At 36.8% G+C, this 16,427-nt stretch overlaps 1 protein-coding gene across 2 annotated transcripts; it reads right to left on the bottom strand.

Annotated features, from left to right (window-relative positions):
• Positions 1–1,146: 1,146 nt before the first annotated feature.
• On the bottom strand, positions 1,147–15,417 carry pla1a (phospholipase A1 member A). Of its 2 annotated transcripts, none has more exons than XM_053328577.1 (11): positions 14,833–15,417; positions 13,830–14,046; positions 11,993–12,170; positions 10,624–10,732; positions 9,063–9,164; positions 7,901–7,993; positions 6,987–7,169; positions 5,019–5,108; positions 4,050–4,155; positions 2,859–3,014; positions 1,147–1,668 (listed from the first exon to the last, which is right to left on the bottom strand). In XM_053328577.1, exons 1-11 carry the CDS (start codon positions 14,897–14,899, stop codon positions 1,578–1,580), a joined length of 1,392 nt encoding a protein of 463 aa, XP_053184552.1. In that variant the 5' UTR covers positions 14,900–15,417; the 3' UTR covers positions 1,147–1,577. The 2 variants fall into 2 exon arrangements, with proteins under 2 accessions (XP_053184552.1, XP_053184553.1); XM_053328578.1 differs by having other exon boundaries at positions 6,987–7,151; positions 14,833–15,416.
• Between the last annotated feature and the right edge of the window lie 1,010 nt (positions 15,418–16,427).

The following is a 16,427-nucleotide window of genomic DNA, read 5'->3' as shown; positions in this document are numbered from 1 at the left end:
TTGTCGTACTGATTTTTTCAGAGCATGATGCCAAATTCATCTGGAGGACAATGTATCACTTCTTCTTTGGCGATATATTGGATGCCTGCGCATTACGTTTCTGTTTTTTCTATTTTTGTAACTAGCTGAGTATTTAATACACACTTGTGTACTGTGAACTGTGTTATTTGTCTGTTTCTGACTTCTGAAATTGAGAGATGGGACTAATATAAAGTTATGACGAATGTTTTTAAAAAGTATTCTCATGGGGCCAAGATTTCTCCATAAAGCTCTTTGTTGTGTGCGGTGAAAATGTAGTTTGTTTTCTCTAAATGTCTAATTCCTGGCATATGTGTCACATGACCACATTTATTATTACAGTATACTAGATCAAAGTCAGTGTAAAGTAAGAATAAATATGTGTTCTGAGTTTGACATACCACAGAAAAGTGTGTTGTTAACCACCCTGCCAAATTTGAATGATTAAAAAAATCAAAAAATATATGAAATTAGGCTTCAAAGGTGTGTAAAAATCAGCCTTTTTCTCTGCTACCAAATGCTGTGGGAGTGCCTGCTGAAACCCCGCCCCCTACCAAGTGTCACCTGTCAATCAAAGTCTCTACCCGAAACATGGACGCTACGTCTGAGAGCTTTCTAACTCAGCTGCTAGCCCGGCGTCTAACTCAGCTAACTGGCTAACTGTAGACTGTAGTAGTAATAGTGTGTGCTGAATGTATTTATACCTCTATAGCAGCAGAGGCGGGTTTATGCTAATCACCGCCGTGTGATTTTCAGACCGGCCCACTAAATCCTGAGCACAGAAATCTTGAAACACAGTTTGTGAAGCCTAGCTCCACAATTCAAATCTAAATGGTTGAAATGCTTTTTACACCTTTTTTAGAAATACATTTATGACCTATTTAATGTGTTCAGAAGAAAATGTCTGAATTCACTTTACACTGTCTTTAACATTATATATAATATTAATATACTATAGGTTTTTCAGTTGAGTTTGTTCCATTTTGTTCTGGACAAGCAGCAGCTTTGATGTTGCATTGTTGTACACATGCTGAATTATATTGAGTATTGCATTCGATGTTTAATATCCAGTACCCAACACACAGCTGTAATTGTTTCATTTCCAATCATGCACACAGAAAGCCAAAGCATGGTCACCAGTTTATTTCTTGGCTTTAACGGACAAAGTGAATTCAGCAGCACTCAGCTACACTAAAACTACATATAAGATACATGAAACTGGTCACCATGAACATCTAAACCTAAAATCAGACCACAGAAGAAAGTTTCAATCTATAAACAACAGGCAGGAATAAACTGGGATAACACAAAAATTGGGATGACAAAAGACATAAAGATGTAAAAATGTACAACACATCCTTTTCACTGTTTCATGATCATAACAGGTATAATGTTTGAAGATCAGGTTAGCAAACCTTAGTATAACTACACAACATTGTCTACAATGTCTTTGGCTCCACCCACTGAGGTGGAGATCTTTAAAAAAAAAAAGATGGCTTAAAATGTGAAACTGACTCCACCCCTCGGTGACTTCAGTCCTTTTGAGAAGATCTCTTTCTTCAGAAGAAGTTACACACCTGTACAAAGTCATGTGACCACAGAGCTCCTCGTCTGATATTGATGTTGTTCACGCAGAGTGGCTGCTCACGCCTGAAACAAAAACACGTATTATTCAAATATTTCTATATCAAAGATGTACTTGTGGTGACAAACTCAGTTCTATAGTCTCCCTCAGTTCTGTGGAGTGTTTTAGCGTCTTTCAGCTCATCGTTTTGGTTTTCAGCCTCACTGCTATCATTCAAATTAGTGACTAAGTGGTGGATTTTTCATGTAGTGACTGCAAAACCAGATATTTGCCTCAGTAGGTGGTGGAGACCAAAACAGACCTTAAAGGAGACAATGAACTTACTTATGTCAGGTGGAAACAAACATGTTGCGACATATCTGCTAGACGTTAGGGCTGGGCAATGTATTGAAATTATATCGATACCGTGATATGAGACTAAATATCATCTTAGATTTTGGATATGAACAGATTGTTCTAGCTGTTCTTTTATGTACCTTTTACCCACTTTGTCATTATATTCACATTACTGATGATTATTTATCCAACATTTTATAGTGTACATATTTTGTTAAAGCATCAACAACCATCTCTATAATATTGTTGCAATATCGATATCAAGGTGTTTGGTCTAAAATATTATGATATTTGATTTTGTCCATATCGCCCAGCCCTACTAGACGTATAAATAGGCGACAAATGCCATTACAACCTTTTATGGTTATAATATGCCTATGTTTTGTCTACACCCCCTCTCCACTACCCCCTCCAAAATACTGAATGACTGACCACCAATAGCTACCACTGTATCACAGCAGTTAACTGTGCTGGATATGATCAGAAGCTGTGTGTTACCATGTTTAGTGGATAACATTAATATTTGGAACATACTGAGAATATAAATGGACAGTGGAAAGGTTGCTTATGATCGGACAGGTCTATCAACCGTCTTCCATGAAGAAGCTACCAACTTTTCAGACACAAATGGTGTATATTCGATGCTCAAAAATGTATGTTTTTGGTGGGTTATCCATGTCAGCTGTATAGACAACAACTAAAATGAGGGACTGTTCGTGATGTACTGCTTGTATATTTATATACAGTATCTCCATATGTGGCAGCCCAACATAAAACAGGCATGGAAGCTGTTTGGTTTCCAGATCCTGTAAATGATGTACAGTGTACAGAAACTCTGCCAGGAAGAGGTGTGCGAGCTTCAGTGGCACAGTACGAGTGTGTGTGTGTGCATGCTGTGTCCTTGTGGGTCTCTACATACCTCAGAAAGGGGATCTCGGACAGACAGACAGACTTCACGTGGACCTCTCCCTGTCTGTAGAAGCGGGCTCCAATGTTCTTCAACTGAATGGAGTGGATCTCACACAGAGCTGCAGGGTGAGACACCACCGTCCTGTACACTGTTGTATCTGTCTGACTGAAATATACACAGTGTGCATGTTATTAATGTTGTCATAACCAAGATGAGACAGATGCAAACATTCATCACTGCGGACAGTTATTGCCTTCTGTATTTATTACTTACAATTAACAGAACTACAACAAACTGACTGTGACATCTTCCACTGCCTCACTTTGTATTCAACAAGGAAGACCATTTCTTTGGTTGGTTGGTTTTATTTTGTTTTTATTAATACAAAAATGATTTCACTATCACAAGAATATAAGTAGAAACATATTTCAAGCAACTAGAAAATGGAAAGAGTCATCCTGAACTAATGCAGAGGCACATTTCTTCTCTTGACACTTCTGCCACTACATCCTGCACCTGGCTGGGCCTTTACAATTAAATAGACCATAAATAGAAATTGGCCGCTCATCATTTCTTAGGGGAAAAGAAGTTACAGTACAAACTTTGGGATGAGTGGAATTGTATTGCAGCCTGTGCAGTCAGAGTTAAATATAAGGAAGCCACAAGATTGTTGCTCTACATATACTTATTTATTATACTTTTAATGATTGGTATCCACATGTTGGAGCCAAAAGCAATGACAGCGTGCCACTTAGTGTGTAGATGCATCAGATGAATTCTTTACTTTTGAATGTGTGATTTTAGATTTCGCAATATGGATTTGAAGTTTAATAAGAATTAAGGACTAAATTAACCATAATTGCTCTGTATTTATTCTCTAATTATTCTTTAATAACAGGACCAATATTTCAGTATCTCCAGTTTCTACATACTAAACTAAACTAAACTAAACTAAACATCTCCTAAAAAAACTGCAAGAACCTTTTTTATTATACTGAGCCATGGTATACTTATTAATATGTTGTTAGACACTAACATTGTTTGATAAAGGTAACGGTAAAGGTACTTTATTTGTCACACAGACAGTTGTACATTGAAATCTATACCAGTGCCTTCATCATCATGGGCACTGACAGGAGAATTAACCGATAATACATGTTTTTTTAGGTTCATGTTAAATGTTAGAGGTGCGGTACCTACAGCCTGAGCCTGTGTTCTGTTCCCAGGTTCTCTGTCCTCAGTGTCACTTCCACATCTGCGCTTTTATCCAGGACAGAAACCTCCAGCACCAGCAGGATGTGATGAGCTGAGCGGAGGAACAGAGACATGTGTATACAGACTTGTGATTGATGGCATGAAAGTAGGACGCAATATGAAACATTAACACACTAGTTAGCTATTTAGACACCTTCACTGTCAAAATACCAACATTTTAGAGAAGGCAATGATAAGTGTTTTTGAATTATTTAGTCCACTGAAACTGTGGTTTACTGACTAGCAGTTCAAATTCAAGGACAAGCAAAGGAGCTTCTGATAGGGCGACAAGGGAAGTGAAACTTGAGATGCTGAGAGTCAAACAGCACTGCAGTGGGCCAAAAGTAAGTTAGTATGGAGGACTATAGGTCAAACAGTACAGATTTGGTCATTGGTGTTAATAAATGATGTAATGGATAAGACTTTATAGACACATGTTGGGGACTTTAATGCAAATCAGCATTGCCTTTGAATGGAGAGACGATGACGTGTGCTTTCTCTCTCCACAAGTTAACAACTGCAATGTCCAGACAACTTGAACAGCAGACTATTGAACATTTATATAAAGCAACGGAGTCTTTTAATTATATTTTTTTAGCTGTACATTCGTGGTCCCCCTGAGGATGAACTGTAATCACTCTGATGACCCTCTGACTTTCCCTCTAGTGCCAACATCAGGTCAAATTTTTAATTGGTCCGATATGCAAAAATAATGACAGCCGCAGTCAAAGCAGTGAGGGAATTAAAAGGTCTTTTCTTTCACTTTTATTCTGATTAAAAACAGCTCTCTCTCTCTCTCTCTCTCTCTCTCTCTCTCTCTCTCTCTCTCTCTCTCTCTCTCTCTCTCCCTCTCTCACACACACACACACACACATATACACACAAGCATGCACGCACACACACCACAGCACTCACCACAAAAAGGTGCCGAAGAAGTCGTGAGGAGGAATAGCTTCTGCTCTTTGGGAACCGGTGATACGGTTATCCCGCTGTTTTCTGATAAACCTGAAACACACACACACACACACACACACACACACACACACACATACACACAGTGCATGAGGGTCACACTGTAGGCCCTCTGTACGTCACAAATCAAAAGAACTGCCATGTACATTAACTGTGTCATTGTATCAGCGTGCGCTGGCATATCAGGGGGTGAAAAGATAAGAAGCTGCCAAATGCTGCCTTGTGACGAGACCAGAGGCGCTGTCTGAGTGCAGCCTGATGCCATATCTCCAAGTGATACTGAGACTACACGGAGAACAAAACAGGCTGCCCAATTCATGTTTTTCATTCTTTTATAGACTGGTGTCTGTCATTCTGCATGATAATAAAATCCTTTAGTGCTACTGTTCTTTTATGTCTTTTATGTTTTCCATTTGTGATTGTGCAGGTCTTTTAAATTATGAAAAATCAATGCATTAGTCTGCTAAAAAATATACCTCAGTCTAGTCACTGTGGCTTCAGCAGTAAAGCATACAAAACACCTTGAATCTAAAACAAAATCTTGCTATCTATTTTTCACTTTACATAATGCAATAAATTAATATAATATATATGCCAACTGGTTATTGAACCCAGTCATGATTTTCAAGAATCAAATCTGAATAAATCACTATTGTTATTGATTGCCACCTTTTACTTTGGTAGCTCAGCAGAGAAGTGATCTACCTATAATAGTGATGGATGAAATGTTGCAATATTTTACTAAAGTTAAAGTGTCATTCTGGCACCATGAAAATTCAACATGTTAGAGTTGGTAACAGCTCAAAATATCATCATCAAAATGTACTTAACGTTATTGGATCATTATCACTGAAACAGTACTTTAATATTGTAGCTGGCTGAAGTGGAGCTAATTTGAACTACTTTATATACAGCGAGTTAGTTTAATTCATGCCTCATGCATCATATTCATTACATAACTATATACTTTGCACAAAAATGAATTTATAGAATGATCAGTAACTTTAAGTGTACACATAAAGAGAGTACAAAAAGAACAATATTTGATTATATTTGAAATGTAGTTTAAAGTATAAAGTACCTTCAATGGAAGTACTCAAGTAAAATGTGCTCATAATTGTACATAAATACAGTACTTGATTAAACTGTAGAAGTTGCATTAGCAGTAATAAGAACATTATAAATAGGAGTAGCAATACTAGCAGCAGCAAGAGTAGTATCAGCATTGAAAGCAGTACAATAGCAATAGTAATGAAAAGTTGTAGCAACAGCAACATTTGTACTAACAATGTAGCAGCAGCATTAACCGCAATAGTGGCACAAAATATGTACTCTTTAAATTACAGGTGACTTTAGAACACCTGAACAACATCTCTCTACTGCCAAAATAGTCACTTGGGTTCATAATAACAAATAATACAGAAAGTAATATCAGTCTGATTAAAGCTAAGTTAGAGATGTACAGGTGTACTCTAAACTTTAAATTAACCATAAATAGCTTAATAACAAATATATAGCACGTTGTGTAGAGAGTCTACAATCATGAACAAAAAAGGTTTTAATAACAAATAGTTAAATAAATATTTTGTAAAGCAATGGTTTCCATGTTAAAGACCCCTAAACTGACACAAATTAAACCACTGACCTTCATTTGATATCACTTTCTTTTTTGCTTATAGATGTTTTATTACAGAAAGTGTATGAAACCAAAATGGTGATAAATTCTGTCATCATGTTACTTATGGATGGAATTATATTGTAAATAAATGATTCCCTTTTTGCTGGGGAACCCCTGGAGCCCCTTGAAGGACCCATTTCGAGCAGTAATGTTGTACTATTTTCCAAAGTAATAGCAATGAATCCTGACTATTCACTCCATATGAGTTATGTATATGGGTTATGTACTCTCACCTATAACTGGACATCTCCCCTTGAAGACATCACAGTCCAAGCAGTTTCCCTTCAAGAAGTCCTCATAGCTGGAGCACGGGATGCCAATCAAAGGGCACGAGCCGTTCAGCGCGCTCATGTAAACGTGCAGCGCCCTCATGTGGTCACATATCACGTAGCCATACACTGGAAAATACACAAGAACTAACAAACACAGATACACTAAGGGAGCCAACTGAGTGGAGACTGTAGTTTATTAGTAGAATATTAGTCAGTTAAAGCCATAAAAAAAGAAAGGTAAATAATATATATATATTCAAGAAGCTATTCCTCAAGATTTAAGATTTTTATTGTTACTCCAGTTATACAAGTACAATTATGTGAAGTGCTTTTCTTACTTTCTGGAAGGCTCCATTACAGTAACAGTAACAGTAAATAAATATATACAGATTCCCAATGGGAAAGTGTGAGAAAGTCCCTTTTCCCTTTCCCATTTGGAACCTACTGTATAAAAATATAATAACAAAATACTAATAAAAAGCAATAAATAGTATATATCTGCTTAAAAAAAATTTAATATATAAAAAGACAGAATCAGTAAATCATAATTCTATAGAAAGTTATTACACAGATGGCAGTTATTGCACAAAAGGTTGAAAAGGCACAAAACAGTTGCATTTAGTATCATTGGTCTAGAATATTACAACAATGTTAGATTAGTGTGTGTGTGTGTGTGTGTGTGTGTGTGTGTGTGTGTGTGTGTGTGTGTGTGTGTGTGTGTGTGTATGTGTGTGTATCTGTGTGTGGTCTGCGTGTGATCTGCGTGTGTTTCTTATGAAAAAGTAGTAGTATACCATGGAGGATACATCAGTAACTCAAAGAGAACGAATGAAGCTGCAGCTCTCTTGTTACTATTTCAGTAAATATGAACTCACTTGAGGCAAACCGGGAGCGTGCACATCCAGTCTGGTCTTTGCCTCCGTTCAGAAAGAAGTCCACATGACCCACGGGGATGGAGATGCCAAAATCTGATGCAGGAGAAACATACCTCATTAATATTGTCACTATTCATATTTGTCACTGCAGTGCTGCTTTTTACTCCTTACACTGTTTAATCACTGTAAACTCAAATCTAAGGTTTTAATGGAAAATTAAAAACTAAAACAATATTCTAATAAGTTTGGAACAGTTCAGTCAGTGTCTATAAGCTTAGATACTTTTGTTTGTTAGTGCTATATGTCCAATCATCATTACATGCTCACTCCAACCCCAATATGGAAACCTCAGTTTAACTACTGAAGTGCAGCCTTTTCAAAATATTTGCATCCGTGATGAGATAAAATCATGTTGAACAGTCTCATTGTCATTAAAAGTTAAAATTGGTATCAAAGGCCACCAGCAGATGGCAGAATTTGACCTGTCGCATGCTAGGACTATGACAACGACAATGACAATGATCTATCTTATCTCAGCTGTAGGAAATGGTTTGCCATCCAATAGGCAGTCAATAAGAGAACTCACAGATTATATAATATAGTATAAATATGGACTTCAGGATAATTGCTAATTTAATTTCCTTACTTTTCCAGATTCTCTTGTGTTAGCTGCTTAAAGCCTTCATCATTATGTGGCCTGACTAGAAGCTAACATTAGCCATCATAAGCTGCTGGTAACATCAGACCAAATAAGGCTGTAGCTACAAAAACGCACTGCAATAAACTGAGCAGTGTTGCATTTCTGATGAAATCAACTTTTCATTTTAAGAGAGAAAGTTTTTTTTATTCCTTCTTTCAAAAGTTACATATAGTTTCACTTTCATTAAATTTAGGCAATTAGTGTTGTTTGTGAAACATATCTGTATTTATCTCTCCTAAAAATTACTGTTCTACCATCGGTTTTAAAACCCCCCCAAATATATTGTGTAGTAATAAGAATGCACTTTAATCTGTTTAATTTGTCATATTGTAACACATACTGTCAGTCATACTAACTGTCCTCTGTCATAGACAACAATACACAACATTTAGTTTCAGTCTCTGGTATTATGGTGCAAATCGAAAAGAATCAGCGTCATTTAAGGTTTTAAAGGAGTCTCACAGTCAGAGTCTGTGTGTATGGCGTCAACAAACTGAGCATCAGAGGGGTCGAGCCGGTCGAAGGTGTCAGCTCCTTTAAACATGGGTCCAGCAGGGTCGAGACCTGGGTAACAAGAAGGGAAACAATACAACAGATTATTAGGAATAGAGTTCACCTCATTAGAAAATAATAGAGATTTTTTTCTTTAAGTTCTCTGATAATGAAAGTTAAAAAGAAGATGAATAACAGTTCAGAATCTAAAGGTTATTTTTATTTTAACTTGAATTGTGGCCTTAAAATGGACACTGATGTGTAGTGGTGTACTACATGTTTATTAGGGGGCCAAAATCTACAGCTCTTTCTCCACCACATCATCTTACTCCCATCCATGAGAACATCAGCAACATTTTTATTAAAGCAGCTTGGTTTCCGTTTTTGGTCACTAAGTCACAAGTTGCACCCTAAACGAAGTACCTGTGGTTTAGCAACACTTGCTGATGTGCAACACCCAATGAGAACTTCTTTTTAGTATTGCTGATCTGAACATTGCTTCATGAGAATAAAAGACAGCAATAGCTGAAATATACAGCAGTAGATAGAGGACACAAAAAGCAAACTGTGAATGAACAACGGATGGATTTGATTTGATTTGAGTTTTCCTCAATTCAATTATGTTTGCTCTCCAATACTGATGCAAAAATAACAATTACACATAGTATTGAGTACAAACTGCAAAACAACAGCTTCAACTTCTTGTTTCTGCATGTATTACACAAGTCTCATTGCATGCTGAACTTATACTGACATTTGACTCTAGCTATTTTAGTTTTTTTTTTCTTAATCATCAAGGATATCTTGTAATTCTAAAACTTGTAAAGTCTGAACTTAACTGACCTCTACTAGCAACTGAGAGGACTCACTTTAGAAAGATGGTGATGGTCTGTTATTGACTGATAAACTTTTCCGATATTTTATTATTACCATTTACCATTTTAGCATTTTAAAAATATGTGTTCTAGTAAATTCCAAAATTTGGGTCAGCATCTGTGGCGCCTCTGAATTTTATATTCAAACATGCACCAGCCTCTCCACTCAGACAAAAAGAATATAAACAAGTGAACAGTGGTGCATTGTGTTGAATGCTGTGTTCTGGGATGAGGGGACTGTGCCTCTCCACACAGCTTTAGAGTGGCTCTTATCAAAGTGCCGTTGTTCTTTGAAGGATCCTGCTAATCTTGCTAGGTCACACTGACGCGCATTCACAGACAAGAGGCTCTGTGAGAGACCTTCATAGTCTTACCCATTGTTACTCTCTTTTTTCTCTAGGCATTGCAGAATAATAATCATAGCTGGTGCCTTATTTTTCCCTTCCACCAACAGTATTGCTGCTTTTTGAAATTCCTTGTCATGTTACATTAGGACTGAGGCTGATTATTTAAAGGTTTTAACAAAAAAAATAGCATTTCCTAACACAAAACATCCTAAATCTGCCATAAGATATGAATAGCGTTTCAGTTCAAAACTTCTGCTTTCCTTAAAGGTCTCCTGAAATGTCAGATTGAAGTGTTCTCACTGGACTCACCTGTGATTCTTGCAATCTTCCCTTCAAAAAGAGTCCCAACGAAACCAGCAACGTGAGCCCCAAGACTGACCCCAATGAAGTGGAAGGAATCAAGTTTGCATCCATGTTCCTGTTAAAGACAATAAACTCAACTTATATGCAATAATCAGTAGTAGTGATGGAAGTACTGTATATTTACTGTATGAATGTCCTCTTTTAAAACAGAGTTTTACACTTCTCTTCTGAAAGAAAGGCCACTGTGTTCATCAGCTAGTCACTAACTTGGTGTGTCCACTGCCGGTGGTGGGTTTCATTAAAGTGTGACTAATAGTGAGACTGACCCAAAACATTAAAGTTATGCTCCATAAAACCAAGAGTCTGGTGATAATGAGAGATCTTTTGGTCTTTTGTCAATGTAGAATTATTAATATCTTAATCAAATAAGGTTAAAGTTAAGTTGTGGCAAACACACAAACAAACAAAAAAACCAACAGTGGATTCGTGTCGTTGGGGGCCCTTGCAGTATCTGAAGCCTACAGTTGCCCAAAAGTAACACCTGTGCTAATCCTTAAATTAACAAATAAAACTTCTTTATTCATCTCTATCTTTACATTTTTAGTCAAAGTAGATTTTAAAGGGGCAAGCCCCCCGATAATTAAGTTGGAAATATTGAACAAAACCTTTAATCATCAACTCAAGTTACTACATTAAGATATTCTAAATGCCACTTGTTTTATATATGTTGAACTAATTGTCTATGGGTCAGTGACAAATAAGGGTTGGCAAGTTGATTCAAAAATATCTTAAAAACAGTTTTAAAGGCGAGGTACATTTTGTATTTTTGTTGGTTTTGTGTCATTTGAAATGACATTTGCACAGTTTTTTGAAACCAAAAGTAAGACTGAATGCTCCTGAAAATGTCAAATGGTGTAACCACAAAAATATAAATACTAAATATTTTATCCACCTACAGTGTATCTAAGTGGACTTATAATTTCATTAAAAAAAGAAATGGTTCCTGATTGACACTATTCCCCATATTAAATTCAATATTTAGATCAATTATATTCCATTACCTTTACATAATATAAAACGTTATAATGTAAGATCATGCCAAACAGTTGATATGGTGTTTTATTGAAAATATAATGTATTTAAGCAAGTTGAATTATTGGGTACAAAGTTTTTATGGTTACACCACTTAGACATTTTTAGCATAATCCTCTAATATATTCTCTCAAAATGGATTTATAGCAGAAATTTGATGGTGGGTCCACAAAAAAGAATGTCCTAATTGATTCCCATAATATTACTAATTTGCGAATAAATCATCCAAAAGAAAATGTGCCAGTAAGAATAAATCCTAAATCCTCTGTAGCATCTTTTTCACCTGCAGCTGGTTGATGAGGACAGAGATCTGCACAGCCACCTCCTTGTAATTCTCCACCACCAGGTTGTAGGCGAAGGAGGCACCATAGACCCAATCCACCACCAGGACATTCACATCCTGGACTCTAAGGAGGGCCTGCGCCAACTCTTTCACCCAAGTAGGCTTACTGCCCAAGGCCCTGCAGGGGTGGAGTTGAGTAGTTGAGAGGATGTAGAAAAGGGCAGAGAGACACATAGGGAGGAATGGAGGAAAGTTTGTTTGAGTTCATTTCCCTTTTCATAATGAAGTGTTGCTCATGACCGCTGTCACTTTGTGCATTACTGTTGAGTGTACACTTGCTTATTAACAGGAAACACAAAGTACAGCTAAGGCTGAAGGGAGTGTCATTTGCTTTGCAGATATTTGATCATAAACTATTGCAAATTGCTACTTCAAACTACCAGCTGTCAGACTGACATTCTTACATCCCTTCTCTGGTGTTTAATACTTCTATTGTATGGGTTTTTTGTCCTACACATGTACGTGACTAGGGTTGGATATGCACACTAATAAAATAGGTTATTTACTTTATTAGTTTCTATGTTGTTATTAGTTTGGCCAAGTCTTTGTGTGACTGAAACATGACCTACTTCTTGAGTTAATCCTTTATCCTGTTATTTGTTGTGTATGAAAGAGCACACATTATGCTCATTTCCAGCTCTGTATTTTCATAATGGGACTCCATTAGGGTAGCTTTGCATGATTCACAATTCAAAAAACTCCTTATTTATCTTACAGCTTTATACTTATCCTGTCTCCTTATGCCCCCCCCCCTCCCCTTAATGCGCCCACTTTGTGCTGATTGGCCAACTTTCCAGGGACAGCACTTGTCAGAGTCGTGTTAAGTTACCGCTGATGCAAACCCAACATTTCTTGCTTTATTGCTTCATATTAAACACTTTTCAATAATAAAATAATGGGAACCTTTTATTGTGAAGACTGGATGAAACACGTTCCTCACTAAAAATGGAGATAGATAGAGTCACATAATGAAGATATTTGATGAGGAGCTGCAGACAACCAACACACCTCCGACAAGTAAACAGCTTATTTTAGTTTGCTGTTCTGTGTAATGGAAAAACACTAAGAGTGTGCCAGCTCATCTTGAGTCATGACTTGGTATGACTACCCCCAAAACAATGGAAAAAAGAAATAATGTTAGCAGACCATATAAAGAAATTGTGTCATGAGCTGACATCGGCTTGGGCTGAATTAGAAAAAACAGCAGGAAACTGAGTGTCCAGGCTGACATTTAATATGACATTGTTACACTTTATATGTGACTGAAATTTCAAAAAGCATTATGTTCTAGTTAGTGAAGAGTAAATGAAAGAAAGGCGAGGGTTAAAATGATCCTTAAACTATGATAGATCTACACTGTTTATTAGATTATTTCTATTAACCCACTGAACTCAGAGTGAAGGCTAAGATGTGAGAGCAGAAATCATTAAAGAATAAAATAAAGATAAATCTAGGATAAATTATTGCATAACAGATTTTGAATGTTGATAGTATGTTGTTAGATGTATGTCAATATATTGTATTATTTTTGACAAAAAATGTTTTATGGTACATATAGTACAACAATTTATCATATATATTTTAAGGTGTCAGTCTTTTAATTTATACTTTAAAAGCTCTATAGGCATATTCTTGGAGATTACATCATGACTGGTGTGACTGGACTTGATTGCAGTACATATCCTCTCATTTGTATTTGACTGCCTGTGTTTGTTGATCTCTAACTCCTTACGCAAGCAGACACACATATGCATGCTTTTAAAGGTCTACTCCTCACCTGTACCCATGGATGATGACTTTGGTTGGACGGGAGATGTTGAAGTAGGAAGCCTGTTGTGTGAGAGACTCTTGGTTGAACATGTGTGCACAGTCCATGTTTCTCCTTGTCAGTAGCAGGTACTTAACCTCCAGCTTGTCGCTTTGCTGTCGGTACTCCTTCCATGTGGTGTTGTGGACGTCGGCACACTCATCATGTCTCCGCATTTCCTCTACACCTGGTGGTAAATTAGAAAGATGCGTAATTTCACAATGTCCATATTGTGTTTTAGTCTTGTGTTGATTTGAAGGGGTTAATAAACAAGATCTTCTTCCTATCTGTAACACATGACACCATATTATTAACCCTTACATACTGTGTTGGTCAAATTTGACCCATTTTGACATTTGACAGCTGTAAAAACACCACAAATGTCTTTTACTCTGAAATGTGATGACTTTTCATAATGTGGCCCAAAATGCACAAATATGATCTCTGAAAAATTAATCAAGGTTTAATCACTCATATCAGTCAGATTGACTATTGATGCTTTCTAAACACATCTGTGGTTCAGAAATTTGGTATAGACGCTTTTTATGAGGGGCTTCTTAGACCAGGTCAAATTGACCGAGAACACAATGCGAGGATGTAGAATATGAACAGTATGTTAATACATGCCAAATAAAATCAAATCAGAGCTGAATGGCTGATATGTTATGATCACATTTTGTTTTCAGGGTGGAAATAAATGATTGACGTACGTTTTTTTGCAATATCAATATTGTTTCTTAAAAACAGAATGTAGCTTTGTAATCAAAATCGTGTATTATTTTTTTGTTGACAGTTGAATTGTTTCGTAATGCTGTAAGTAGTCATACAGTGTTAAATGATCACAGTATTTCATAAGTTTTACTCAAAGCTAAATCCTTTTTTTCCTCACACTTATACAGCTGGAGCTATTTAACAAAAAATAACCAAAAAGTAGTGTAGAATAAAATGTCTTCTTAATGGCCAGTCCACTTACCTACCACCAGTGATAAGATGTAGATCGCCAAACCACAGAGAAGGACTGTTTTGTGTCCCCAAGGCATTTCTGCAGTAACAGAGCTGAATGGAGAAAGAAGCTGCCTGGGAACTTTAAGTTAGTGCTTAACGGTGCTCAGCTGCTCCGTTTAGACCCAGATTGGTAGATGGAGATCAGCTCTTGGTTTGAGAAAATCCCAGCTCTGTGCAGTGCTGTAACTCAACGCCTTCAACGCCTACTCAGCTTTTAACTGGCAAACATCAAGTAGGAAACAAGGCAGGAATCCATATGAAGCAATCCAAAAAGAGGGCTGTAAGAATGGTTCTAATGATCATAAAAGACTTGACTGTGTTCCTTTTCTTGAAGCTCCACTTTAAGCCTGAACGTATCCACAACTAATTTTCTCTCTTTCTGTCCTGTTCTTTCTACTCACTCAATACATTTGTTAGTGGGTGATTGTTTTTTTTTTTCCCCCTCCCAGACTCGTACTGGGATTGTTTTTCTCCCAGACTTGTACTGGGCCGACAAGTGGTTGAAGCTCTTTGCCTGGTGGTAAATCCATGACCTCATTGGTGTTCAATGGCTGTTTGTTTAAAATGCTGGACTCTGGCCTGGCTGCCCACTGGTTTGCATGTGTACAAGCTTGAAAGTGTGTGTGTGTGTGTGTGTGTGTGTGTGTGTGTGTGTGTGTGTGTGTGTGTGTGTGTATGAGAGAGAGAGAGAGAGAGAGAGAGAGGATGGGTCAGTCTGTTGTGTCTGAGGGAAAATCAATCGTCAGCTGATTGTTTTTTCCACTATCAATGCTCTATTATGCAATCTATGCTCTTTGTTAATATATTGAAAACCTATGATTACATAGTAAATTTGACTGGATGTTACCCTTTGTTTGTAATTAAACACAAAAGAGCTAAATGGGTCAACAGTAGTTGCAGTTGGCAGTGAATTTGTTTGTCTCAGTGTTAGTCACACAGTGATTTAGAACATGATTATACTTGAGGCTTCAGTTGACAAAAAGACACATTTTGACTATTTATAGTAATAGTATAATACTGTTATATTCCATTGTTGACAATGAAGTTAAGGGTAAAGATAAAGCTTGTGAGCACAAAGTAAATAGAAATATAAACAAAACATAATGAGAATGACATTTTTCACATAGACTTTAATTACATAGAAATCACATTTCCATATTGAACATTAATGTGTCAAAGCAACAAGATCAATGTCCTATCACTCTGATAGTGAAGTTCGTACTGATGACTGCCTCACATCTTCAACCATTTCTTTTTAGGCATTTGAAAGTCCAAAAGCACGGACGAAAGAAAGAGTGAATGCAACTATCTAAAATTAAAGCCCCTACGTGTAGGGTTTGAAAATCTCTCACTTTGGCGACTCCTAGTGGTAACATCAGAAATCAAAGAAAAACCTTTGCTAAATTCATCTGAATTACTTGAAAGATGCTATAATTAGACACAGGTTCCAGACATAGTTCATTTAAAGAAACTTTACTATTACTCTACTTTTACTACTGCTTTTTGTTGCTGCAGGACAATGGTGTTACTGATGCATGAGAACGATATTATGATATTTAGCAC

Source organism: Scomber japonicus, chromosome 11, assembly GCF_027409825.1.
Source record: "Scomber japonicus isolate fScoJap1 chromosome 11, fScoJap1.pri, whole genome shotgun sequence".
Lineage (NCBI taxonomy): Eukaryota > Metazoa > Chordata > Actinopteri > Scombriformes > Scombridae > Scomber > Scomber japonicus.
Note: the sequence above shows the minus strand (reverse complement) of the source record. Positions and strands in the feature narration are given on the sequence as shown.